The sequence below is a fragment of the Triturus cristatus genome, chromosome 6, assembly GCF_964204655.1.
Source record: "Triturus cristatus chromosome 6, aTriCri1.1, whole genome shotgun sequence".
In the NCBI taxonomy this organism is placed as follows: domain Eukaryota; kingdom Metazoa; phylum Chordata; class Amphibia; order Caudata; family Salamandridae; genus Triturus; species Triturus cristatus.
In genome coordinates, this window is record NC_140589.1 from 57,269,242 (window position 1) to 57,294,778 (window position 25,537).

Sequence of the window (25,537 nt, forward strand, 5' to 3'; positions counted from 1 at the left end):
AACCTACTCACACTTATTCTGTTTCCCAGCCTTCCCTCACCAGACTTGGAGGACCTCTAACAGGCCAAACAGAAGCTTAAAGGGACTAAAGCCTACTTCTTTCTATGGTCCTCTCTGTAGGCAAAAGCAGGCATGGTAACAGGATGCCCACTTTATCCTTAGCTTTGTATGGAGCCCCATAATTATACTTTCTTGGTCTTGTCAAACATTTCTACAAGACCGTTGGTTTGTGGATTATAGGGTGTGGTAAACATAAGAGTCTGCACAAGCTCAGTCCACATTGCTTTCAGGTAAGCAGACATGAAGTTACTAACTCTCCTTGGGGAACCGCACTATAGTACAAATACATTAGAGGACCCTGGCAACTGCAGGAACAGTGACAGTCCTAAAAGGAATAGCCTAAGGACACCTGGTGACATGATCTACTACCACCAGAATAAACCTGTTGCCTAAAGCTGTTCGAGGGTCAAGGAGGCCAACAATGGTGACCCCCTAACCTTTCAAAGCAAACCGCAAACACTCAAAGTGAAATTAAGCGGGCCTTTAGTTCGCTACCTGCCTCGCCACTGGCTTGTCAACTAACACAGGAGTGACAGACGTTCTTCACTTTCTGGGACATGTTTGAGCAGTAAAAGTGGGCAACCAACCTACTCTAAGTTTTATTATGGCTAAGATGCTCAGCTATGGGGATGTCATGCGCCAAAGTGAGTAGAAACTCCCTGTACATCTGTGGCACTAACTCTCTCCTAGTGGCACCCAGTTTTGGAGCTCTGGCCTCAGTGTACAGGAGTCCTTTCTTCCAATTGGTCCTGTGGGAATCACTGACATCACCACCTTCCTGTGCAGCAGATTGCTGTCTCAGGCTTTCAAGAGTGTTACTTTTTTTGTCCCTGGCATAGATCTTCCCTAGAGGGTACACCCTCCCTGATGTGTAAGGCTCATGTTTCTGAGTTTCAGTTCTCTTAAGGGCTGACAGGTCTTCTTCCTGGGGAGAGGATACCTGAGCTTGTGTCTGTATGGAAGTCAGTTTACCAGCCTTCCTGCCTTTTCTCTTGGAGGTTTTCAATGGCCATTATTCTTGTCTCCGAGTCTTCTTCCCCACCCCTTCTGCTTTGCCCTGGTGTTTACACAAACCCATTCAGGTATCCCTAGCATGGCTGCATGGGTTCTCATCTCTACCTCAGCCCATGCTCAGGTTTCTAGATCATTCCATGGCAGACATTAAACTGGTATGGCAGAGAATACCTTCATTTGGCCAGGAACTCCTCCCTATTTCAAGGTCTCCATAGCCATGGGAGGAACCTTGACAATGTTCTCAGCAGTGATAACTGGATATGTGTGTCCAGTTATGTACTGTTTTGAAGATATTAGTTTTTCAGTCACCATTGTGACACTTGCACCTGGATCCCTCAGTGCTTCTACTTCAACCCCAATGATATGTGGCTTTTGTCTATATTTTTTAGACAGCCAGGGTAGCGTGTATTTTATTTTTCCAGAGTTTTATATAGGGCTAATTTGACCCAAAGGTATCAGGCATCAGAGCGCTTTACATGAGCACCAGTTGCGTTACAGACGGACACGTTCATTTTTTGTTAGGCACGGGGAGATTACGTGATTTGCCCAGAATCATAGGATGTTGAGCGTTGTTGCCGAGACTAGGCCTGGGCTAAATTTCCGTTCCGCTCACGGAAATTGCGATAATTTGACATTTCCGTGTTCCGCGCAGAGCGTGAAAATGTCAAAATTTCAGCATTCCGCAGCTTAGCGATAATTTGTTTCTTGCTCGCGCTGTAAAATAATACATTCTCGCGCGCGATCGCCTTACCTGAATCCCCGCGTTCGCCGACAAGTTTTCCCGATCCGGTCGCGTTCTCCACGAGATGTTGGATTGTTGGTAGCCATTTGCGCTGTCTCGCGACAGTTCGCACCCGCAGTAATGTCATTGGTCGCGCGATCACGTCTTTCTTCTCGCGATCATGCACCGCGAGAAGAGTGAAAACAAGATGGCCGCGCCCGCAAGCAACCGCATGGGTAAGTTGGCGAGCTGCGACCACGCAAAAAATACCCCGAACAGGCAGGAAAAAAACTTCCGCATCTTCGCGATATTTCCGCGTGTTTGCGGAGATTTTTAACATTTTCGCGATAATTTGCGAAAGTCACTTTCGCAAATTCCGCCCACCCCTAGCCGAGACTCGAACCCGGTTCCCCAGATTCAAGGTCAATTGCCCTGTAAAGTGCATATTCACCTTGTTGGCGCTGAATAACAGATGTTTATTGTTACCCAACTTAATGGTGCTCATTTTATCGCCCTCGAAAGGATGAAATTTTGAATGGACCCACATGTGACCATCAGGTCAAACATAGGATCCTACAGTGGATGCATTAGTCCACTAAGCCACCACTCCCGCCTTAGCTACATACACTTCTCCCTCTGAGTTTAAAATAGCCTCAGTGTTCCCTCTGACTCGGTCAGGGCACACCAAAGATCCGATCTGGAGACTAACAACCCCTGAAGGTGTTTGACTAGTGGTAACCTTTTTAGGGCAGAAAAAGTCCCCATTTTGGTGAGCATTCTACTTACAGAAATGGCACCAAGCCTTTTTGGGATCTCAGTTTTTACCCTAGTACCCAACCTTTGATTGGGAAGTATCTCTTGGCCAACCCTCCTGAACAGGATTTTAATAGCCTTTAGCAGGCTCTTGGGGTTTCTCTCCTTTGTCCCACATCTTTCCCCGGTGGGGGAGCAGTAACCCCTTTCTTTTGGTCACCCTAACTATAGATCTTTCTGGACACCTTTGTTTTGACCCAGTGGTCAGCCTTCTTCCCCAGCTCTTGGGGAGAGACAAATCCTAAGTCCACTAGATACTGATGCAGCTTTTAGATGAAATTACTCAACAGATGTTCCTTCAAAAATCAATTTATAGAGCCCATCATAATCTTGCACCTTACTGCCATTCAACCAGCCACCTAGGTTTTTTGACTGAGAAGTTAACAAAGTCTACCCAGGATTGACTCACTGTTTTGTGAATCTCCCTGAACCTAATCCTGTAATTTTCAGTTGTGATACCAAAGCCCTCAATCAGGGTACCCTTTGTGAGGTCATATGATTCAGCTTTTTCCTCATCAAGCGACAGGAGTCTATCCCTACACTTTCCTGAGAATATCTCCCACACTAGAGAGCCCCAGTGTCTCTGGTGTAACTTCCTCATTTTACAAGCACTCTCAAAGGCTGGAAACCACGTCGTAATGTCATCACTCTCAACATTTAAGGACAATCCCTTTGGAGTTTTGGGATCAAACGTTTCCTCCTTCTCCCTATTTATTTTGTTGCTGCCACAACTCATGGATTCTAGAGTAGATTCAGCCGTTTCTCTTTCTATAGCCAGGATATTTGCTTCAAGGGCTGCTCTCTTGGCTAGTTTTGCAAAATATACATTTTCCTAGTCTCATTCTTCGATATCTTTGTTCCCTGAGTTGCCTCAAGGTATAGTGATAAGGTGGATTTTCTGGTTTGAGTCCACATCCTCTCTGATTAAGTTAGAGGGGCTATCCCCTTGGGTACAGTCTACAGTCCTATGGACACTGTCATTCTCCTCCTCAGCGGGGACAGTATCCTTTATCAACTGGGATGCATCAAAGTCTGCAAGGGCCTCCTGGAGCTTTGCCTTTCTAAGTTTTGAGACAGTAGCAATTGTATTGGCTTTACAGAGGACCCTTAACTACGTTATACTAAGCTGCAGATAAGGGATCAGCTTGGGTTCTTGCACAGTCTCTTCTGGGCCAGACATCTTTAGTACAGTTAGGACTTTTTTAGAAAAAGACCCAACTGACTAGTACTCATTTTACATTTATAATGGAATGGAATGGGGGACTTAGCACAAGGCACTAACAGTTCCAATTTAGAAAATGTAACAACAATTAAAAAAATGACAAATTGCAAAAATAGTTTTGAACTAATGTCAGTTGAGGATTTCTTAGTGAGAACACACTAATGACCAAGTTGTATCAGCAAATGGAACTCTTGTACTTCATCGCTGATCCACCAATTGTACAAAGCTAGCTTTTTATGTAGTAGTGCCAATGTAAGGGCACACTATACAAAAATCCAGACAACCCTTATTGGTTTACAGGGCTTATTTTAATAATCAAAAATGCTCTATTTGTGGTAGTGTGGTTGAGCAGCTTAATCATTTGTGTACACACAGTTAATAAATGATTCACACACTCAATAAGAAATCCTAAACAAATTTTTAAAAATAAAGTAGACTTTTTAAATGAATTTAAACACCAAGCTCTTTAAAATAACAGAAGTACTTTCAGAGTTTTCGATTTTAAAAGAAAACTGTATAATGCTCAAAAAAACGTTTTTTGAGGTCTGATCCTCGAATGCAGTAATGTTATCCTATGGGAGAGAAAACATACACAGAAAACAGATACTTGCAGTCGAAGTTCATGGGTGATATTTTGAACTTAAGGTGCTAGAGGGTCAAGGCCCAAAAAACCATCAGAACTTTTGGGTTACCTGACTTGGGGTGTCCGGGTGCAGAGGTGCTGGTCGTAATGGTAGCCTCAAGAGCCATACCGTAGAAGTCAATGGGGACATAAAACAAAGGCTACAAGGAGGGACTTGGGAGAAGTCTAGGTGAACCTAAAGGGGGGCTCAGGTCATGAGGACCCCTAGGCCAAGGGAACGCAGGCAGGAGTCACCTCCCCGGGCTGTGGAGCTTGGGTGCAGTGGATCTTCGCTGGCTTGCCACTGGAGTTCGAGCCTCTCATGGTTTGTCAATCGGTTCTGCAGAGGGAAAAATAGTAAAACAGCAGGGCCATTCCGGTCATAGATCTCATCTGTCCAGAAGTCCCTCGACATGCATGAAGGCTTCAAAGGCAGTGGTGTCCGGGTTGGATTAAGAACAAGCCTTGGCTGTTACAAGTGCCCTGGTACTCAGGGTATTGGTGCTGCAAAACCCCTGGAGGGTACAGTTCCTCAACACTCTGCAGTGAGATGGAGCTTACCTTCTAGAGCCACAGAGACCTCCTCCTGAAGTGATGCTCCCTCAGAGGGCCCAATGGCCAGCAACACTCGAACAGGACAAGTTTGGTCGGTGCTTGTGGATTCAAGGGGATGGCTTCTCCACCCTAAAGGAGATGGTAGCTGAGTTGAAGTGCTAGGCAGTGTTGGGCAGGATGTACATCTGCAGGACGGGTTAGGTCTTTGCAAAGGTCAAGGAGCAAGGCACGGTTTAGCACCAATTTCTATGCAAGTCCTTAGTTCTTGCACTGTTGTCTCTTGTTTGTCCTCTTCAGTTCTCAGGAAGTCGAATCTGTGGACCTGGTGTCCAGGGGACTCATAAATACTCAATTTAGGGACATTTAGGGGAGTATTTAGTAGTAGCCAATGGGCTACCTACCCTTAGGGTGACTACACCCCCTATATGACCACTTCCTGCGAGAAATAGGCATAATCTTGGCCCAGAAGTCCATATTTCACCAAAACAAGGTGGTGAAACCCTTCAATTGCTGTTCACTTCCAGGACCCCCCCCCCAAGGGGTATAACAAGCCTGTGAGTGAAACATACCTCCTGAATATCTAATATCCCACCTGTTCTGGGGCCAAATGGGCCACAGGGAAGAGGGGTGGCATATCAAATGTGGCAGTGGCTTTGAAGCCTCTGGCCTTGACAATGATCTGCTGATTCCCTGGCCATCCTGCTGGAGGTGGGAATACCTTCTTCCGAGCACGCAATGTTCTTGACCTCAGAGAGTGCGGGCTGTCCCTTGCAGGGGGTCAAAAACTCGTCTGCGTGGCAGGCTGGAAGATATCTATCAGTCAACACACAAAGTGACTAGTAGAGCTACAGGGAGCACCTTTAAGGTGCCATCTGGGTGCATGTCTTCACAAATCTGATACTGGCATCAGTACAGAGTTATTAAGTTGAGGTGTTTGATACTAAACATCTTTACTTTCAGTGAAGCCACTATGTAGCTGGGTAACTCATAATGACCTGTGCCTAGTGCATACATTTAAAATGGCTTCCTGATCACTTGCAATGACTAGTAATGGAACTAGGTATCACAGGGGCACATCTGCTCTTGCAGATGTGCCCTCACATGTAATATAATGCCCCCTTCCTTAGAGTTCAAAAGACCTACTGTAGGCGTGATTTACATATAGTACATACTGTGTGTGGGTATAGTACAATTTTGTGTTTTCAGAATTGCTTCCACCATTTCACGCATCCAGCAGTGGCAGTCTACATGTAGTTTGTGTGCAGAGCCCTTATGGTGGCATAATACATGTTGCAACCCTTAGGGACTCTCTTTAGTACCCAAGCCCAGATTATTGGAGTATCATTTACCAAGGACTTACAGGGGTGCTAAAGTCCTTGCTAATTGGGTTACAATTAACATCTGTATCATTTTATGGAAGGAGCACTGGCCCTGGGGCCAGGTTAGCAGGGACCCAGTGCACTTCCAATCAAAAGCATCAGTACCAATGACTAAAAAGTGGGGGTGACCATGTCAAAAGGAGGTGCTTTCCTTTATCCGTGTCTTGGAAAGAAATATCCATGACAGCATACTTCGGAAGTACTGGCTTTCAAAAAGCAACACACACGCTATCGAGCTATTTTGCATTTTGTACCAAAAATCAATCTGAAACTCACTTCACCACTAACTCATACTCATTCTATCATTATTATTTTGTCAGTTTTTCCGTTCTTGAATGCGTCACCATAGCTTAAGAATACTGATGCATACTGATACATAAATTCATTTGTGAATACATAACACCATCAATACCTGCTTGGTGAGCTGCTCCTCACAAAGTTTGTAAAGAACATAAAATTTTTGTGCCAGCATCACATTATCAATAAAGCCACAGCTTGCCAGCTTAACCCTCATTATTATCTGAAAAAGAAGAAAAAGCATTTCAGTACAGTAAGTTGAGATCATTTTATTATTGCACAAATCATGTATTCAGGTTAAAATATGCAAAATAAGAGAATAAGAAAGGAGAATTTTAATTTGTAAATCCAAAAATGTTTCAAGGATAAGTGAGAACTGAAATAGGAAAGGGACAACAACATATGGCACCAACTTTTCAAAATAGTATTTGTATTTGAAAAGTGCACAACCCACCAACTGTAGAAAGCTAGCTTTTTATGTAGTAGTGCCAATGTAAGGACATACAGTGCAAAAAGTCCAGCCATCCCTTATTGGTTTACAGGGCTTTAGTACTCTATTTGTAGTAGTGTGGTCAAGCACCTTAGGCTTAAAATAGAGTAGTGTTAAGCATTTGTTGTACACACACAGTCAATAAATGATTCACACACCCAATAAGAAATACGAGATCAATTTGTGAAGATAAACTAGATTTATGAATTTAGACACCTCGGAGCATATTTACTAAGAAGTGCCGGCTTAATGCCGCACTCCGCCACTTCTGTAACGAAGGGCTGCACCATATTTACAACATTATGGTGCAGCCCTGTGTTTCCCCCTGCACTGGCGCTAAATTTAGCAGCCTAGCGCCAATGCAGACACCCTTACACCACAGTGCAAGGGTGTCTGCGTTGAGGGGAAAATTGTTTATGTTGAGGAAGGTCTCCCTTCCTGCACATCAACAATCTCTTAATTGCGTTTTGTAACTTCTATGTGTCCTGCTTAATGCAGCACACAATGAAATTGTAAACGTAATTTCTTTTAAATGATTGTTTACATGTAGGAAGGGATACCTTCCTGCACATAAACAATCAATCGCATTTTGCTGTTTCTATGTGTGCTGCACAACAAAGCACCATGGAAACAACCAAAACAAGGAAGAAATTAAAAATTTCTCCTCATTTCGCCAGTTTAAGACCAGGCGTTCCCTGGTCTTAATTTTGGCGCTGCTTCCTATTTATGACTCCATTGTAAATAGGGGGCAGCATCAAAATCAATGAGTGTTACGGTGGAACGCCCACTGCAACACCCATTGCCCACCCCTTTCATGCTATGTGTAGCGTGAAAGGGTGCCTTATTTACAAAGCAGCGTTAAGCCACGTTAAGTGGCTTAACGCCGCCTTGTAAATAAGTCAAAGCCCCTATCCCCACTACAACGTCCTGAAAAGTGACATTGTGGTGGCGATAGAGGCTTGTAAATATGCCCCCAAGTTCTTTAGAATAACGTAAGTACTTTCAGAGTTATCGATTTGAAAAGAAAACAGTATAATGCTTGTGGTATGAGCCTCAAACACAGTCATATTATCCTATTGGAAGAAAAACCTACACAGCAAGTGGCTACTTGCAGTCAGAGTTCGGGGTGCTCTTTTGGACTTATGGTGCTAAGGTGCAAAGAACTACCAGCAGTTTCGGGTTACCTGACCTGGGGTGTCTAGGTGCAGAGGTGCTTGTCGGGAGGGTAGCCTCGAGTGCTATACCATAAAAGTTAATGAGGACCTGAACCAAAAGCTACAAGGAGGGACTTGGGAGAAGTCTGGGGGAACTTAAAGAGGGGCTCAGGGAGTGAGGACCCCTAGACCAAGGTGACGCAGGCAGGAGTCACCTCCCCGGGCTGTGGAGCTTGTGTGCAGTGGGTCTTGCCTGGCGTGCCACTGGACTTTGAGGCTCTCACGGTTTGTCAATCGGTTCTGCAGGAGTTTGAGGCTCTCATGGTTTGTCAATCGGTTCTGCAGAGGGAAAACAAATAAAACAGCAAGGCCATTCCTGTAATGGATCTCATCTGTCTCAAGTCCTTCGATATGCAGGAAGGCTTCAAAGGCAGTAGTGTCCTGGCTGGATTAAGAACAAGCCTTGGCTGGTGCAAATGCCAACTGGCTGTAACCAACCCTATCATGTTTGGTATCAAACATGCTGGAATCATACCCCCACACCATAAATGGTGTGGGGGTATGATTCCATGCAAACATGTTGGAATCATACCCCCACCCCGTAAACGGAGTGGGGGCATGATTCTATGCACACTTAAGCTCCTCTGGGAGACCCTCGCTGCTCCCGGTACCAGTCTACTAGACCCACACAGCACAACATTTCAGATACCACTTCTTCTTCAACCTTCTAGGCACTCTGGACTTCACTGGACTTCGCTCTGGGCATCAAGGCTGCAACTGAAAAGACTCTTGCTGCTCCTGATCTTGTCGCCCTGATCGTCTGCTGCAACGTCAGTGGCTGTGCACCATACACAAACCTTCCAAGGCCTGTGGGCATCCAAGGCACCTATAGGAATCCCCCTTGAAGTGAAGGAGTCACTTCCCTGCATCTGCAGGCACCGCAACAAAGCTGGTCTGGCTGCTGATCCTGATAAATGTAAAAGAAGCAATGGCTTACAGGGACACAGAGGCCGGTGTCACTATGGTGACAGAGAAACTTGTGTCCCCTGATCAGATTATACTTGGACAAAGGTACCAAGTCATAAACGGTAGCAATGTCAGTATTGACCATTCCTTGGCAGTTGGGAACCATAGCTGGGGAGGGGTAACTGGACCTAAGAAGGCTGTGGTATCTCCAGACCAACCTTTAAATTGTTTGTTGGGCAATGATCTGGAAACTTCAGCCTGGGCTGAAGTGGATTTCAGGACTCATGCCGAGATGATGGGCATCTCTGCCAGTGTTATTGTTGTCACCAGGGCTCAGGCCAAACATCACACCACTGACAAAGCACTGGATCCTAAAAAAAAGGACCAGGTGCCTCTCGGGAGAAAGAGCACGAAGGGTAAGGAATTGCCCTCCCCCCTAACTCCCAGTGAAGGTCCACCTCCTGGGGGAGATGATCTAAGCCCCTGTGAAGGAACGGTTTCAGAGGAACATGGGTCTCACCAGGCAGAGTTCTTGGTGACAGAGGGCCCTTCCAGGGCAGGCTTGAATTAGGAGCAGCAGTCCTGCCCCTCTCTTGGACCCCTCAGGCAGCAAGCTGCTACTGAGGAAGCAGGGAATATTAATGGGGCCTCTAGGATCTACTGGGAAGATGGTCTTCTGTACTCTGAAGGTAGAGACCCCACGCCTGGTGCCACCAGGAGGTTGGTGATACCCCAGAAATTTAGAGGTTTGCTCCTCTCCCTAGCACCTGATATTCCTCTTGCAGGACACTTAGGGCAAAGCAAAACTTGGGAAAGGCTTGTCCATTACTTTTACAGGCCGCATTTGTCTAAATACACAAAGGAGTTTTGTCTCTTTGTCTTGCCAAGCCAGTGGTAAGACAGATGGCACCACAAATGCCCCCTTAATTCCACTTCCAGTGGTTGAAGTCCTCTTTGAAAGGGAAGGTAATGACATTGTTGGTCCCTTGAACCCTCCAACTGCATCTGGGGACAGTTATATACTAGTGGTGGTAGACCGTTCCACTAGATACCCAGAAGCTATTCCCCTTAGAACCACTACAGCTCCTGCAGTGGCCAGGGACCTCTGGGAACCTTTTCCAGAGTGGGCTTCCCTAAGGAGGATTTAACTGACAGAGGTAATCAATCAATAAATCAATCATGGCATTTATATCGCGCACTACTCACCCAGAAGGGTCTCAAGGCGCTTGGGGAGGGGGGTCTGCTACTGCTCGAACAGCCAGGTCTTGAGCTGTTTCCTGAAGGCGAGGTGGTCCTGGGTCAGCCGCAGGTGGACGGGCAGGGAGTTCCATGTCTTAGCCGCTAGGTAGGAGAAGGATCTTCCTCTGGCGGTGGCTCTCTGGATGCGAGGAACGACGGCGAGGGCGAGGTTCGCCGATCGTAGCTGGCGGGTGGGCGTGTAGAAGGTCAGGCGGTTGTTGAGGTACCTTGGGCCCAGGTCGTGGAGGGATTTTTGTGCGTGGGTGAGGAGTCTGAACGTGATCCTCTTGTTGACAGGGAGCCAGTGTAGGTCTCTCAGGTGGCTCGAGATGTGGCTGCGTCGGGGGACGTCCAGGATGATTCGGGCGGAGGCGTTCTGGATGCGCTGGAGTCTCTTCTGAAGCTTGGCTGTTGTTCCGGCGTAGAGGGTGTTTCCATAGTCCAGTCTGCTGGTGATGAGGGCCTGGGTGACAGTCTTCCTCGTCTCGGTCGGAATCCATTAGAAGATCTTGCGGAGCATGCGGAGTGTGTGGAAGCAAGATGAGGAGACGGCGTTGACTTGTCTGGTCATCGATATGAGGAGTCCAGGATGACGCCCAAGTTGCGTGCGTGGTCTGTTGGCTTGGGTGCGGTGCCTAGGGCTGGGGCCCACCAGGAGTCATCCCATGCGGAGGGCGATGGTCCCAGGATGAGGACTTCTGTCTTGTCCGTGTTCAACTTTAGGCGGCTGTTGTTCATCCATTCGGCGACATCTTTCATCCCTTCGTGGAGGCTCGCTTTGGCGGTGTCGGGGTCTTTGGTGAAGGAGAGGATCAGCTGGGTGTCATCGGCATAGGAAATGATGTTCAGGTTGTGATTGCGAGCGATGGCAGCTAGTGGTTTCATGTAGATGTTGAAGAGAGTGGGGCTGAGCGATGATCCTTGCAGGGACGCCGCAGATGACTTCGGTGGCCTCCGAGCGGAACGGTGGGAGGCGTACTCTCTGTGTTCTTCCGGAGAGGTATGAGGTGATCCAGTCCAGGGCCTTCCCTTGGATGCCGGTGGCGTTGAGGCGTTGGACTAGGGTGCGGTGGCAGACAGTATCGAATGCAGCGGAGAGGTCTAATTCTAATTTCTAATTTAAAATACTTCTAGAGCGCAGCGTACACCTTGCGGTTTCTTGGCGCTAGGGGAATTGGCAACTGAGGGGGAAAGACCAGGGAGAGGTGAAGGGAATTTTGAGGGAGTTTAAGTGAGGAAAGCCTGGCTGAAGAGGAACGTTTTCAGATCTCTGCGAAAGGGGAGATACTGAGTGGCAGAGCGGAGGTGATCAGGGAGCGAGTTCCAAAAGGTTGGAGCCAGGGTGGAGAAATTAGCCCCGCCCCACTTTTTGCGAGAGAAACGAGGGATCTGAAGGAGGGACTTGGAAGAAGACCGGAGTTCTCTTAATGGTACATAAGACTTGATTAGTGAGGAGATGAAGGCGGGGGCAGTGCCCTGGCGGGCCTGGAAGACCATGCAGCCGATCTTAAATAGGGCCCGTTCCTTTATAGGGAGCCAGTGAAGCTCCCTAAGAAGAGGGGTGGAGTGGTGATACCGAGGAAGACCGTACACCAGCCGGGCTGCTTGGTTCTGGACAGTCTGGAGTCTACGCAAACTGTATGCGGGGATACCGTGGTACAGAGCGTTTGCGTAGTCCAGTTTCGATATCACGAGTGCGGCCATAATGGTCTTAAGTGCCTGGGGGGAAAAGAAGCGGGAGACAGTGCGGATAGTGCGAAGAGAGAGGAAGCAGGAGGACACCACAGAGCTGATTTGTGAACGGAGGGTGAGTTGGCTATTTATTTTGACACCAAGTGTTTTGACCGTAGTGGAGGGGGTCGGTGCAGTGCCGAGGGAGGGGGGCCAGAAGAGAGAGTTCCAGGGACTGGACGTACCACCAGTGAGAACCAGCTCGGTTTTATCCGGGTTCAGCTTGAGGTGGTTGTGGTTCATCCAGTCCCTGATGAATGTCATAGTTGACTGGAAATTAGAAACCGAGAGAGGAGATAGGGACAAATCAAAGATGAGCTGGAGGTCATCCGCGTAATTATAGACGGTGACCTCCAGCTGCTGTAGTGCAAAGATAAGAGGAAAGATATAAAGGTTGAAAAGTAAGGGGGAGAGAGAGGATCCCTGGGGGACACCACAGGTGACAGGGAGGGGAGTGGCCGTGAAGTCGCCTAGCCGGACCGCCTGAGTGCGTTCCCTCAGAAAGGAGGAGAGCCAGATCAAGGCTGATCCCCCGATGCCGGCCGCCTTGACACGGGTAAGTAAGATGGTGTGGTCCACCGTGTCAAAGGCGGCGGAGAGATCAAGGAGGACCAGTGCCTGGTGTTTGTTTCCATCCATACCTTTTCTGAGTTTGTCCAAGACTGAGACCACAACTGACTCGGTCGAATGTCTGGGACGGAACCCGGCTTGGCGGGATGCCAGTCCCCCATTTGCCTCAACATGGGCGCAAAGCACCGCGGTAACATGGCGTTCCAGCACCTTGCCCAAAAAGGGTAGCAGGGAGATGGGGCGATAGTTGGCCGAGATAGAGGAGTCAGCGCCAGGTTTTTTTAGGATGGGCACTATGGTAGCTGCCTTGAGCGCAGTGGGCACTATGCCCTGTGCCAGGGAGCTGTTGAGGAAGGCAATGGGGGGGTCAGGGCAGCTGGAGTAGATTTGCTGCAGGACACGTGCTGGGCCGACGTCCGCGGGAGACCCCGACTTCACTTTAGGGAGTATCTCCATAAAGGAATCCTGAGTAAGGAGGGGGATGGAGGTAAGCAGGCAGGGGAGGGGAGGGGGGGAGGGATCGACGAAGGCAGAAGAAGGTGGAGGGATATTGAGTTTGATAGTTGCTATTTTGTCTAAAAAATAAGTATTAAGCTGATCGCAGAGTGGTTGGGAGGGAGGGATATTGGGCGAGGTTCGATCTGAGAATGCCAGGTCATTCACTATCCTGAAGATTTCCCTGGGTTTATTTTCAGCAGAGGTAATTTTTGACGAAAAGTAGGCGGTCTTAGCAGCCAGGATTGCTGTTTTGTATTTGTCCAGTGCTGAAATGAAGTGGGTTTTTAATAAGGGATTGTAGTTTTTCCTCCATTGCCTCTCTGCCCGTCGAGCGCTCAATTTGAAATCTTTTAGGTGGTCATTGAACCATCTATTGCAGTCCTTTGGTCGGCGGATGGAGATGCGGCGTAGGGGCGCCACAGAATCGCAGCCTTCAGCCAGCCAGGTGTTGATGGCCTTGGCTTGAGAGGAAGATGGTAAGCCAACAAGAGTAGGGGTGGAGTCGCGGAGCATAGAGGACAAAGAGGGGTAATCCAGTCTATTCCAGTTCCGTGCCCAGATGTTTTTGGCATGCGGAGTTTTAGGCGTCGTGTTACGGGGAATAGAGAAGGAAATGAGGGCATGGTCGGACCAGGGGCACGGCGAGGCGGTGGCCGAGGCCACGGGGAGGTTGAGGGACCAGACCTGGTCCAGAGTGTGCCCATGGGAGTGGGTGGAAACGGATATGTGCGACACGAAATTAAGGGATGAGAGGTAGTCTGTAAACTCTTTTGAGGCTGAGCACTCGTGTGGGTCAGAGGGCCAGTAATTGAAGTCCCCTAGCACCAAGACCGAAGCGTAGTTGACCACCAAGTTGGCCAACAGGTCTTGAAAGGCCGGCAAGAAAGCGGGCGAGGGCTGGGGAGGCCGGTACATTAATAAGCAGGTAATGGGGGGAGAAAATGAAAGAGAGCGGACTACCAGGAAGTCAGCAGGGGGGATGGGGGGGGAGGGAAGTGATTGGAAATTCAACTCGGACCGAGCAATCAGGGCGACACCACCGCCTGCCTTGCCTGCCGGCCGGTCGGCTCGCAGGGCCATATAGGAGGGGGGTAGGGTGGCCAGGAGAACGGGGAGGGAAGTGTCGCAATACCAAGTTTCGGTCAAGAGCAGTAGGTCAGGTTTCTCGGAGTCGAGTAAGACGAACAGCTCATGGTGGTGCTTGACCGCTGACCTGGTGTTGAGTAAAAAGACGGACAGTGCTGGCAAGCGGGGGAGGAGGTCAGGGGGAAGGGGGCAGGGTGACAGGGGAGCATGTAATGGGGGATTAGGGGCTGTGTGGGGAGAGGAGGCCAGGCCGAGAGAGGAGATCCGTCTGCGGATGGGATCCGGGAGTGGCCAATGGCCTCGTAGAGCAATTAGATCCTTGGACGAAAAGGATGTAGTTTTGGCATGGAGTCGTGCCCCTAGCCCCGGCCGGCCGCGGACGGGCGAAGGCGGGCTTGCCTTAGGCGCGCCTTCGGCGCGCCACCGTCGCGCCCGCTGCGCTCGTCCGCTGCGCGTCCGACCAAGACACATGCTTTATGCCCCTGACCGGGAGGTTTAGAGGGGGCGTGGCCAGCCGAGGGGGCGTGTCTCGCCTCGCCCTCGTGAATGGCGTCGGAATGAGGGGGTCGTTGCAGCGAGGAGCGCTGTTTGTGGAAGCCCAGGTACGGGATTAAAAACAAAGTATCACACACAATGTTTAAAAATCAATTTGTCCCCTGCTCCCGGCTTTTCGCCTCAGGAGCCAATCACAAGTGCGGCACAGGGCGTTTGGCGCGCTCTATTTGTATCATTTCCTGGCGGGGGGCGTGGCCAGCCGAGGGGGCGTGTCTCGCCTCGCCCTCGTGAATGGTGTCGGAATGAGGGGGTCGTTGCAGCGAGGAGCGCTGTTTGTGGAAGCCCAGGTACGGGATTAAAAACAAAGTATCACACACAATGTTTAAAAATCAATTTGTCCCCTGCTCCCGGCTTTTCGCCTCAGGAGCCAATCACAAGTGCGGCACAGGGCGTTTGGCGCGCTCTATTTGTATGATTTCCTGGCGGGGGGGCGTGGCCAGCCGAGGGGGCGTGTCTCGCCTCGCCCTCGTGAATGGCGTCGGAATGAGGGGGTCGTTGCAGCGAGGAGCGCTGTTTGTGGAAGCCCAGGTACGGGATTAAAAACAAAGTATCACACACAATGTTTAAAAATCAATTTGTCCCCTGCTCCCGGCATTTCGCCTCAGGAGCCAATCACAAGTGCGGCACAGGGCGTTTGGCGCGCTCTATTTGTATGATTTCCTGGCGGGGGGGCGTGGCCAGCCGAGGGGGCGTGTCTCGCCTCGCCCTCGTGAATGGCGTCGGAATGAGGGGGTCGTTGCAGCGAGGAGCGCTGTTTGTGGAAGCCCAGGTACGGGATTAAAAACAAAGTATCACACACAATGTTTAAAAATCAATTTGTCCCCTGCTCCCGGCTTTTCGCCTCAGGAGCCAATCACAAGTGCGGCACAGGGCGTTTGGCGCGCTCTATTTGTATGATTTCCTGGCGGGGGGGCGTGGCCAGCCGAGGGGGCGTGTCTCGCCTCGCCCTCGTGAATGGCGTCAGAATGAGGGGGTCGTTGCAGCGAGGAGCGCTGTTTGTGGAAGCCCAGGTACGGGATTAAAAACAAAGTATCACACACAATGTTTAAAAATCAATTTGTCCCCTGCTCCCGGCTTTTCGCCTCAGGAGCCAATCACAAGTGCGGCACAGGGCGTTTGGCGCGCTCTATTTGTATGATTTCCTGGCGGGGGGGCGTGGCCAGTCTAGGAGGATGAGTGCCGCTGTTTCACCGTTGTCGAGCAGGGCTCGGATGTCGTCAGTGGCTGCGATGAGTACGGTCTCGGTGCTGTGATTGGCTCTGAATCCGGACTGTGATGGGTCGAGGGATCCGTTCGTCTCGAGGAAGGTGGCCAGTTGCTTGTTGATGACCTTTTCAATGACTTTGGCCGGGAAGGGAAGGAGCGAGATGGGGCGGAAGTTCTTGAGGTCGGTCGGGTCCCCTGTTGGTTTCTTAAGTAGTGCGCTGAGCTCGGCCTGCTTCCAGCTCTCTGGGAAGGTGGCTGTGTTGAAGGAGGTGTTGATGATGTCTCGGAGGTGGGGTGCGATGGTGGGGGCCGCTTTGTTGAAGACGTAATGGGGGCACGGGTCGGTCGGAGATCCGGAGTGGATGGTGTTCATCATGCTTGTCGTGTCTTCGGGGGTCACCTCGGTCCATGTCTGGAGGATGGCGGCTGGGTGCGTAGGTTCGATCGATGGGTGCGGGGGTTGAGCGCCGAAACTGTTGTGGATGTCGGCGATCTTGCGGTGGAAGTACGAGGCGAGGGAGTCGCAGAGGTCCTGTGAGGGGGTGATGTCGTTGTTACCGGTGCTGGGGTTGGAGAATTCCTTGACGATGTTGAAGAGCTCCTTGCTGTCATGGGCGTTCTTGTCCAGCCGTTCCTTCAGAGATTTCTTCTTTGTGGTGCGGATGAGCTGGTGATGTCTGCGGGTGGCGAGTTTGAGGGTGGTCATGTTGTCGGCGGTCTTGTCGAGGAGCCAGGCCTTCTCGAGGGCGCGGCAGGCCTTCTTGGAGTCCTTGAGTTTGTCGGTGAACCAGGGAGCCTTCTTGCTTCTGGGCCTGGTGAGTGGGTCCTTCAGTGGGGCGAGTTCGTCAGCACTTGTGGTCAGCCACTGCGTGAGGTTGCAGGCTGCTGTGTTAGGGTCCGTTGTCCAGACGGGTGAGTTCTGGCTGAGGGAGGTGGCGAGCTGGTCGGCGGTGATCTTGCTCCAGTTCCTGTGGGGAACCTGCTTCGGGTGGTGGTGGACCGTGTTCTTTGCGAAGCTGAAATGGACGCAGCTGTGGTCGATCCAGTGGAGTCCGGTGGAGTGACTGAAGAAGATGTGCTTGCTGGAGGAGAAGATAGGATCGAGCGTGTGGCCGGCGTAGTGGGTGGGGGTGTTGACTAGCTGCTTGAGTCCGAGGTTGGCGAGGTTGTCCAGCAGGGCGGTGGTGTTGCGGTCGTTGTTGTTCTCCAGGTAGAAGTTGAGGTCCCCGAGGAGGATGTAGTAGGTGGAGGGGAGGGCGTGTGGGCTGATGAAGTCCGTGATGTCATCGCAGAACTGTGCACGCGGTCCCGGGGGTCTGTAGATGAGGGTGCCTCTGAGGGTCGTCTTGGGATCGGTGTGGATCTGGAAGTGGAGGTATTCGGCGGCGCTGAATGTGTTGATGGAGTCAGTCGAGATGCGAATGGTGCTCTTGTGTACGATGGCGATGCCTCCTCCGGTCTGGTTGATGCGGTCCCTCCTGGCGGTCCCTCCTGATGATCTTGTAGCCGTCCGGGATGGCTATGGCGATGCCGGGGGCTGAGGAGGCGTTCATCCAGGTTTCCGTGAGGAAGGCGACGTCTGGAGATGCGGTGTCGAGGAGGTTCCAGAGTTCCGCGGCGTGGCGGTGGATGGAGCGGGTGTTGAGCATGATGCACTTGAGGTGGTTGTTGCTTCCAGTCTTGGCGGGTGCGGTGCAGGTTCGGAGGCAGGAGAAGTTGCAGGATCGGCAGACGAAGGGTCCGTGTGTGTGTCGCGGGGATGCTTGGTAGCATCCGGGGGCTCGGGCGGTGTTGAGTGCGATGAGTGTGGCGAAGTTGTAGGTCCTGCGGGGGGGCTGGCAGGCGCGGGGGCCAGGGGGTCTGGCGCGGGGCGTGGTCCAGGCGCGGACGGGCGCAGACGGGCTTACCTTTGGCGCACCTTCGGCGCTCAGTCGGCGCTCCCGCTGCGCGCGTCCACTGCACGGTCGCTGAGGGGGCGTCATAAATAAGGAGCCGGGAGGGAGGGTCAGCTGGGAGGCGGGAGCGGGGTGGCCAATGGGCCGGGAGGGGAGGCTGGACTGCAGGCGGAGGCGGGAGCAGGAAGGAGGAGACCGGGGCAGCGGCGGCGGGAAAAACGGAGGGGAAGTGACCGGGACAGCGGCGGCGGTCAGCGGACGAGGAAGGGGCAGCAGCGGCAGGCAAAGAGTGGCAGGCGGTACCTACGAGGCAGCAGGCAGAAGGCAGCGGCGTGGAGGAGGTAAGTGGCGTCAGTCAGCAGTCACAGCGGTAGGCAGGCGCCAGGCAACGGCAGGCAGGCAGGCGGCAGAGCAGTGGAGGAGGAGCGACCGGCCGTGGGGGCACAGGGGGTCACACTGACCAGCCCGCCACGGTCCCCTTAAATAAGGAGCCGGGAGGGAGGGTCAGCTGGGAGGCGGGAGCGGGGTGGCCAATGGGAAGGGAGGGGAGGCGGGACTGCAGGCGGAGGCGGGAGCAGGAAGGAGGAGACCGGGGCAGCGGCGGCAGGAAAAACGGAGGGGAAGTGACCGGGACAGCGTCGGCGGTCAGTGGGCGAGGAAGGGGCAGCAGCGGCAGGCAAAGAGCGGCAGGCGGTACCTACGAGGCAGCAGGCAGCAGGCAGAAGGCAGCGGCGTGGAGGAGGTAAGTGGCGTCAGTCAGCAGTCACAGTGGTAGGCAGGCGCCAGGCAGCGGCAGGCAGGCAGGCGGCAGAGCAGTGGAGGAGGAGCGACCGGCTGTGGGGGCACAGGGGGTCACCATCTTCATGTCAAGTTATATCACTGCCAAGTAGAAAGAGTGTGGAGTAAACAACACATTTTCCACACCCTACCATCCACAGTGCAACGGGCTTGTTGAAAGGTTCAACAAGACCCTCAAGTGTATGATCATGGGACTCCCAGATAAGCTTAGTCGAAAACTTACTACCCCGCCTTCTCTTTGCCTCCACAGAGGTTCCTCAGAAGGGGATCGGCTACAGACCATTTGAGCTTCTGTTTTGACATCCTTTTAGGGGTCCATTGTGTCTAGTGAAGGAAGGTTGGGAGCAATCTCTAAAACCTACTACTTAGGACATTGTGGACTATGTCCTTGGCCTGCATTCTCGCATGGCTGGTTACATAAAGAAGGCCAGCAAAAACTTGGATGCAAGCCAAGAACTTCAAAAAGCTTGGCATGACCAAAAGGCTGTCTTGACTGTTTAACAGCCAGGCCATAATGTGTGAGTGTTGGAGCATGTGGTCCCAGCAGCTCTCCAAGACAAGTGGAGTAGCCCCCACACCATACTTTATTAAAAGGGTGAGGTCACCTACTTGGTGGACCTAGGTACTCCAAGAAGTCCCCATAGGATACTTCATGTGAACCGCCTGAAACCTTACATGGACAGGGCTGACATGGGCTTGCAAATGGCAACTGATCAGAGACAAGAGGAAGAGAGTGACCCTCTCCCTGCTCTCCTCTCTCAGAACCCTGATGATGGGGTAATAGATGGAGTAGCCTTGACAGGCAGACTCACTAACCAGCAGCAAGCTGATTACAGGCAAGTCATCAATCAGTACAGACACATGTTCTCCCTGACACCCAGTCAAACCACCTGGTGTACCCATGAAATGGACACGGGTGATAGTATGCCTGTTAAGAGTAAAATCTATAGACAGCCTGGCCATGTCAGGGATTGCATCAGGACAGGGGTCCAAAAGATGCTGGAATTGAGCCTTTAGATAGCCCTGAGCTAGTCTAGTAGTCCAAGTGCCACAACCTCATGCCAAGGGTAGAAAAAGAGAGATGAGGTTTTGTGTGGACTATGGAGGCCTCAATGCAGTCACTAGGACTGATACGCATCCAATTCCCAGGGCAGATGAACTCATAGATACTTTGGCCTCAGCCAAGTTTCTGAGAGCATTTTACCTGACAGCTGGCTACTGGCAAAACAGACTAGCTGAGGATGCAGAGCCAAAATCAGCTTTCTCAACCCCTAGTGGGCATCATCAATTTATTGTGATGCTCTTTGGTCTGAAGAATGCACCAGCCACATTTCAGAGGCTGGTGAATAAAGTCTTAACAGGTCTGGAAGCCCACAGTGCAGCATATCTAGATGATATACCTGTCTTTATCTCAACCTGGGAAGATCACATGGTCCGACTCAGAAATTTTCTGGAGGCCCTACAAAAGGCAGTCCTCACTATCAAGGCCACCCAGTGCCAGATACGGCAGAGCAACATCGTACACTTGGGCCACGAGGTAGGTGGAGGCCAGGTTCAACCACTGGAGAGCAAAATCCAGATCATTGTGGACTGGATTGCTAGGACTACCCAAACTCAGGTCAGAGCTTTCTTTGGCCTGCCGAACAAGTTACTTACCTTCGGTAACGATGTATCTGTAAGAAACATTAGTTAGCTAGATTTCTCACCTTAGAATATCCCCAGGCATCAGGCTGGATCGGGAAAGATTTTTTCGTCAGCAATACCCCTTGCGCGTCGCTAGGTGTCGTCTGCAGATCCGAGTCCGTCGTCGGCATCGTGCGCCAGGATGATGTCGTCGGAGTACTTAGACGCCGCCCTCGTGCGCTGACGTCAGTTTTTGTGCATAGCTTTCCACACCAGGAACGCAGAGCCATGCAAGAGACCGACACTGGTGCCAAAAAATCTAGGGCCCTGAAAAGGATAGCCTTAACCCTAGATGTCAGTTCGCAGAACGGGGAGGAATCTAACTAACTAATGTTTCTTACAGATACACCGTTACCGCAGGTAAGTAACTTGTTCATCTGAAAGAAACACGTTAGTTAGATTCCTCACCTTAGAATAGATACCCCAGCAATACCATCCCCGGTGGTGGGTCTGCGAACCAAGATTACACCAGAAAGTCCTGGAGAACAGAACGGCCAAAGAAGCCATCTCTCTGGACTTGGCTGTCCAGGCAATAGTGCTTCGCAAATGTGTGCAGCGGGCCCATGTTGCTGCCTGCAAGGGGACTCCTCCGCCCAGGGCAGTAGTCGCCACTGTGGCCCGGGTGGAATGGGCTCGCAGCCCAACAGAAGGGTCCTTTTTAGCCAAGGAGTAACAAGCTTTTATACACAATACGACCCACCGCGAGATGGTCTGCTTGTGTACTGCCCTCCCCTTCTTAGCACCCACGTATCCAACAAAAAGCTGGTCGTCCAACCGGAACTGTTTGGTGCAGTCCAAATAAAAGGACAGCGCCCGTTTTGGGTCCAGGCGGTGGAGCCTCTCTTCCTCTTTCGAAGGATGCGGAAAGAAGGTGGGCAACGTGACAGATTGCCCGATGTGAAAGGGAGTCACCACTTTCGGAAGAGAGGAAGGACGAGTCCGGAGGACAACCTTGTCCGGATGAACAGAAAGAAAAGGAGGCTTAGACGATAGAGCCTGGAGCTCACTCACCCGTCTAGCCGAGATGATAGCTACCAGGAAAGCAGTCTTAAGAGTTAGAAGACGAATGGGACAATTGTGAAGAGGCTCAAAGGGAGCGCACATCAGAAATGTCAAGACTAGATTCAAATCCCACTGAGGCATTACGAAGGGCACAGGAGGAAACATGTGAGCAATGCCCTTGAGGAAACGAGAAACAACAGGGGATTTGAAAAGAGAAGGCTGATCAGGAAGCCGTAAGAAAGCAGAAATAGCTGAAAGATAACCTTTAAGCATGCCCAGAGCAGAGCCCTGCTGGGCTATAGAAAGAAGAAAGAGGAGAACCTCAGAAAGAGGGGCGGAAAGGGGATCCACAGCCTTTGCTGTGCACCATGCCACAAATTTGTTCCACCTGCAGGCGTATACCGTTTTTGTGGAGGGACGCCTGGCTGCCAGAATAACATCACAGACTTCAGGAGGCAAGTCAAATGGCATCAACTATTGCCGCTCAATCTCCACGCATGGAGGTGGAGACTGGACAGGTTCGGGTGGAGGACCGTCCCCTGCTGCTGCGACAGAAGGTCCTCCTGAAGAGGCAGTCATATCGGGGGATCGATGGACATACTGAGTAGCTTGGGATACCAGTGCCTTCGTGCCCAATCCGGAGCCACCAAGATGACTTGGGCCCGGTCGTGCCTGATCTTCTTTAGCACTCTGGGCAGAAGTGGTATAGGCGGAAAGGCGTACAACAGACCGCAACTCCACTTGCGACAAAAAGCGTCCCCGAGCGAGTGCCGCCTTGGAAACTCCAACGCCCAGAACTGCGGACATTGCGCGTTCTCTTCAGTGGCGAATAGATCTAACCAAGGCTCTCCCCACTGCAGAAAGAGGCCTTGCGCCACATCCGAGTTTAGACGCCATTCGTGATCCATCATGCACCGGCGGCTGAGTTCGTCTGCTCTGGCGTTTAGAGAGCCCGCCAGATGTTGAACCACCAAGGTGATGCCCTGATGTTCCAACCATGTCAAGAGGCGCAGAGCCTCCTGACAAAGGGTCCACGACCCCACCCCGCCCTGCTTGTTGCAATACCGGATGGGGGTTTGTTTTGTCCGTGAACACCTGCACCACACTTCCTCGGATAATGGGAAGGAATGCCTTTAGTGCAAGTCGGATCGCTCTCAGCTCAAAAAGGTTGATATGGAGCTAAGACTCCGCCGGAGACCAGAGGCCTCTGATCTCCGCCTCCCCCATGTGGCCCCCCCATCCCAGGAGGGACGCATCAGTCACTACTATGTGCTCCGGTTGGGTTAGGGAGAGGGATCTGCTACTGACCCAATCGTGGTCCGTGAGCCACCACTGCAACTGCTTCACAGTGCCCTCCGGGATCAAGTCATGGTCGGACAGGTTGCCCCGGTGCTGGGCCCACTGAAACTTCAGGTCCCACTGCAGAGCCCGCATTCGCCACCTGGCGTAATGCACTAACAGGATGCAGGAGGCCATCAGACCCAGAAGCCACAGCACCAACCTGACCGAAACCCGGGATAGAGGCTGAAAGATGGGAATCAGAGCCTGAATATCCCAGACCCGCTGTTCCGGCGGATAGGCCCGGAACTGCGTCGAGTCCAGAACTGCTCCGATGAAGACGAGCTTCTGGGAGGGACTCAGGTGCGACTTCGGCACATTGATGGAGAACCCCAGCAAATGCAGGAGGTCGGCCGTAGTCTGGAGGTGGGAGATGACTTGCTGGGGCAAGCCCGCCTTCAACAGCCAGTCGTTGAGATGGGGGAAGACTGGAACCCCTGATCTGCGCAGATGAGCTGCGACCACCGCCATCACTTTCGTGAACACCTGAGGGGCACTGGTGAGGCCGAAGGGGAGCACGGTGAACTGAAAGTTCTCCTGACCCACCGTGAACCGCAGGTAATGCCGGTGGGCCGGCAGGACGGGGATGTGAAAATAAGCGTCCTGCAAGTCCAACGCTACCATCCAGTCTCCAGGGTCTAGGGCAGCTAGAACCTGAGCTAAGGTGAGCATCTTGAACCTCTCCTTCCAGAGGAAGACGTTGACGCTCCTGAGGTCCAAGATAGGGCGTAGGCCCCCTTTGCCCTTCTTGGGAACCAGAAAGTAGTGGGAATAGTAACCACGACCTACTTCTGGACCAGGAACACGCTCGACTGCCTCTTTGGACAAGAGGGCCGTAACTTCCTCCCACAGAAGATTCAAGTGATCCCCCAACAAACGGTGGTACTGCGGTGGCATGGCTGGAGGGGTCGTCTTGAAGGGGAGGGAGTAGCCCCTTCGGATGATTTGCAGCACCCACCTGTTGGACTTGGCCCTTCTGGCCGGTTCACCCCGAAACTTTTTGCTTAATATGGTGACTTGGTTTAGTGATTTTATTGACTTCTGCGCACTTTACCGCTGTGTCCCAGGGTAAAGTGCGTGCGTGTTGTGAGGTTGGCCTGCCCTCCCATAGGAATGCATGGGGGAATGTATGTGCCCTGGTAGTTCCTGATGCGTGGGGTGTGCAGGCCCGTGTTTGGTATGTGCGGACTCGTGTGAGTGAATGCTGCGCGTTGATGTGTGCGGCGTGCATGTACCTAGTGTGGAAGTGCCACTTCTAGAAGTGGGCACTTCAGTGTGCAGTCTGAAATGTGTGGCTTGTCTGGCGATTGGCTGGTGAGGTCATGTGACGGGCTAGGGAAATCCCCAGAGTCAGGAGGAGTCACCCAGTGGTGAATGGGGAGTTAGCATGTTGATGGCTGGGGAGGAGTGTACCTGGGTCCTGAATAGGACAGGGCTTCCCCCACACAATGCTGGCGCCGGCCCCTGTGGTGCGTCTAATGACCCTAGCCCTGCCAGTGAATAGGGAGAGGGGCTGAGCAAAACAAAGTGCTCAGGAACCTGTTGGAACTGGTTCGCCCCTTCCCTGCACCTTAGACAAGGCCTTGTACTGTATAAAAAGGGGCTGTGTCCCCTTACATGGTGTTCTCTTGCAGGATCCACTTGAGGGGGGGCCTGCTGCTGCTGGGCGCCAGGAGAGACCGCCACTGGGGACTGCCTCCCTGCTGGAGGGCCCTGTGAGCTGGCTCTGGGCCCAGCCTTTGCCCCCTGCTCTCTGAAGGAACTTTTGGTTGCTGGACATTGCTTATAGCGCCAGGGAGCGCTTCCTGGACTTTGTAGCGCTGTGCGCGCTGTTTTCCTGGACTTTGCCATCTTTATAGCGCTGGGAGCGCTGTTTTGCTTTATAGCGCTAGGCGCGCTGTGATTGTGACAACGGGTGCCCACCCCGTGTGCTGCTGGTGACGGGAGCCTACCCCGTGTTTGGGTGCTTGTCGGCGGGTGCCCACCCCGCTTATTTGCTTGTTGTGGCGGCGGGTGCCTACCCCGCCGAAGATTGCATTTACGGAGGGAGCCCACCCCTCTAATCACCGAGATCACCGCTGCAGCCCGGTTTGTAACCGGAAGTCAGGCAGCCTTCGTGAGGACGGGGGCGGGACTTTGAAACAGGAAGCGGACGGGAGCCTACCCCGCGCTCCTGTGCAGTGAGGAGAAGTGCCCGGGAAGAGTGAAGGTCCAGGCGGGAGCCCACCCCGCGCTGGACCGTGAGAGGAGCACGGCCGGAGCTTCTGCGGAGGGGGCGCGAGGCACGTTGTCGGTGCCTGCCCCTTCCGCGGTGTCAAGAAGCCTCGGAGCCTTCCCACCAGAGCGGAGACGACGCGGGAGTCCCCCGAACAGCCGGTGAGTGTCTAGAGGGCTGGGGGACTCCGCGCATGTGCTGGGGGTGCGGGGAGCCGTGCTCACGAGCCCGTGAGGCTCCAACGAAAGGGGGCATGCGTGTCCAGAGCGCGAGGCGCTCCAACGACCGGGGGTACTTCGAGAGAGCCCAGTGAGGCTCTAGAAGGCAGTCGGTGCGGTGTCTACGAGCCCCGTGAGGCTCCACCGGAGGGGCAAAGTAGTGCTTCTCGAGCCCAGTGAGGCTCCAACGTTGTGCAGAGCCACGAAGGC

The 25,537-nt window shown here is 52.3% G+C and overlaps 1 protein-coding gene across 1 annotated transcript in view; it reads right to left on the bottom strand.

The window, feature by feature from the left end:
- Window positions 1–25,537, bottom strand: part of DNAH8 (dynein axonemal heavy chain 8) — a 13,985,216-nt gene that overhangs the window by 6,866,641 nt on the left and 7,093,038 nt on the right. The window contains exon 47 of the mRNA XM_085610239.1: window positions 6,799–6,906. Within this exon, the coding sequence (XP_085466365.1) occupies window positions 6,799–6,906 (108 nt within the window). The remainder of the gene's footprint in view (window positions 1–6,798; window positions 6,907–25,537) is intronic.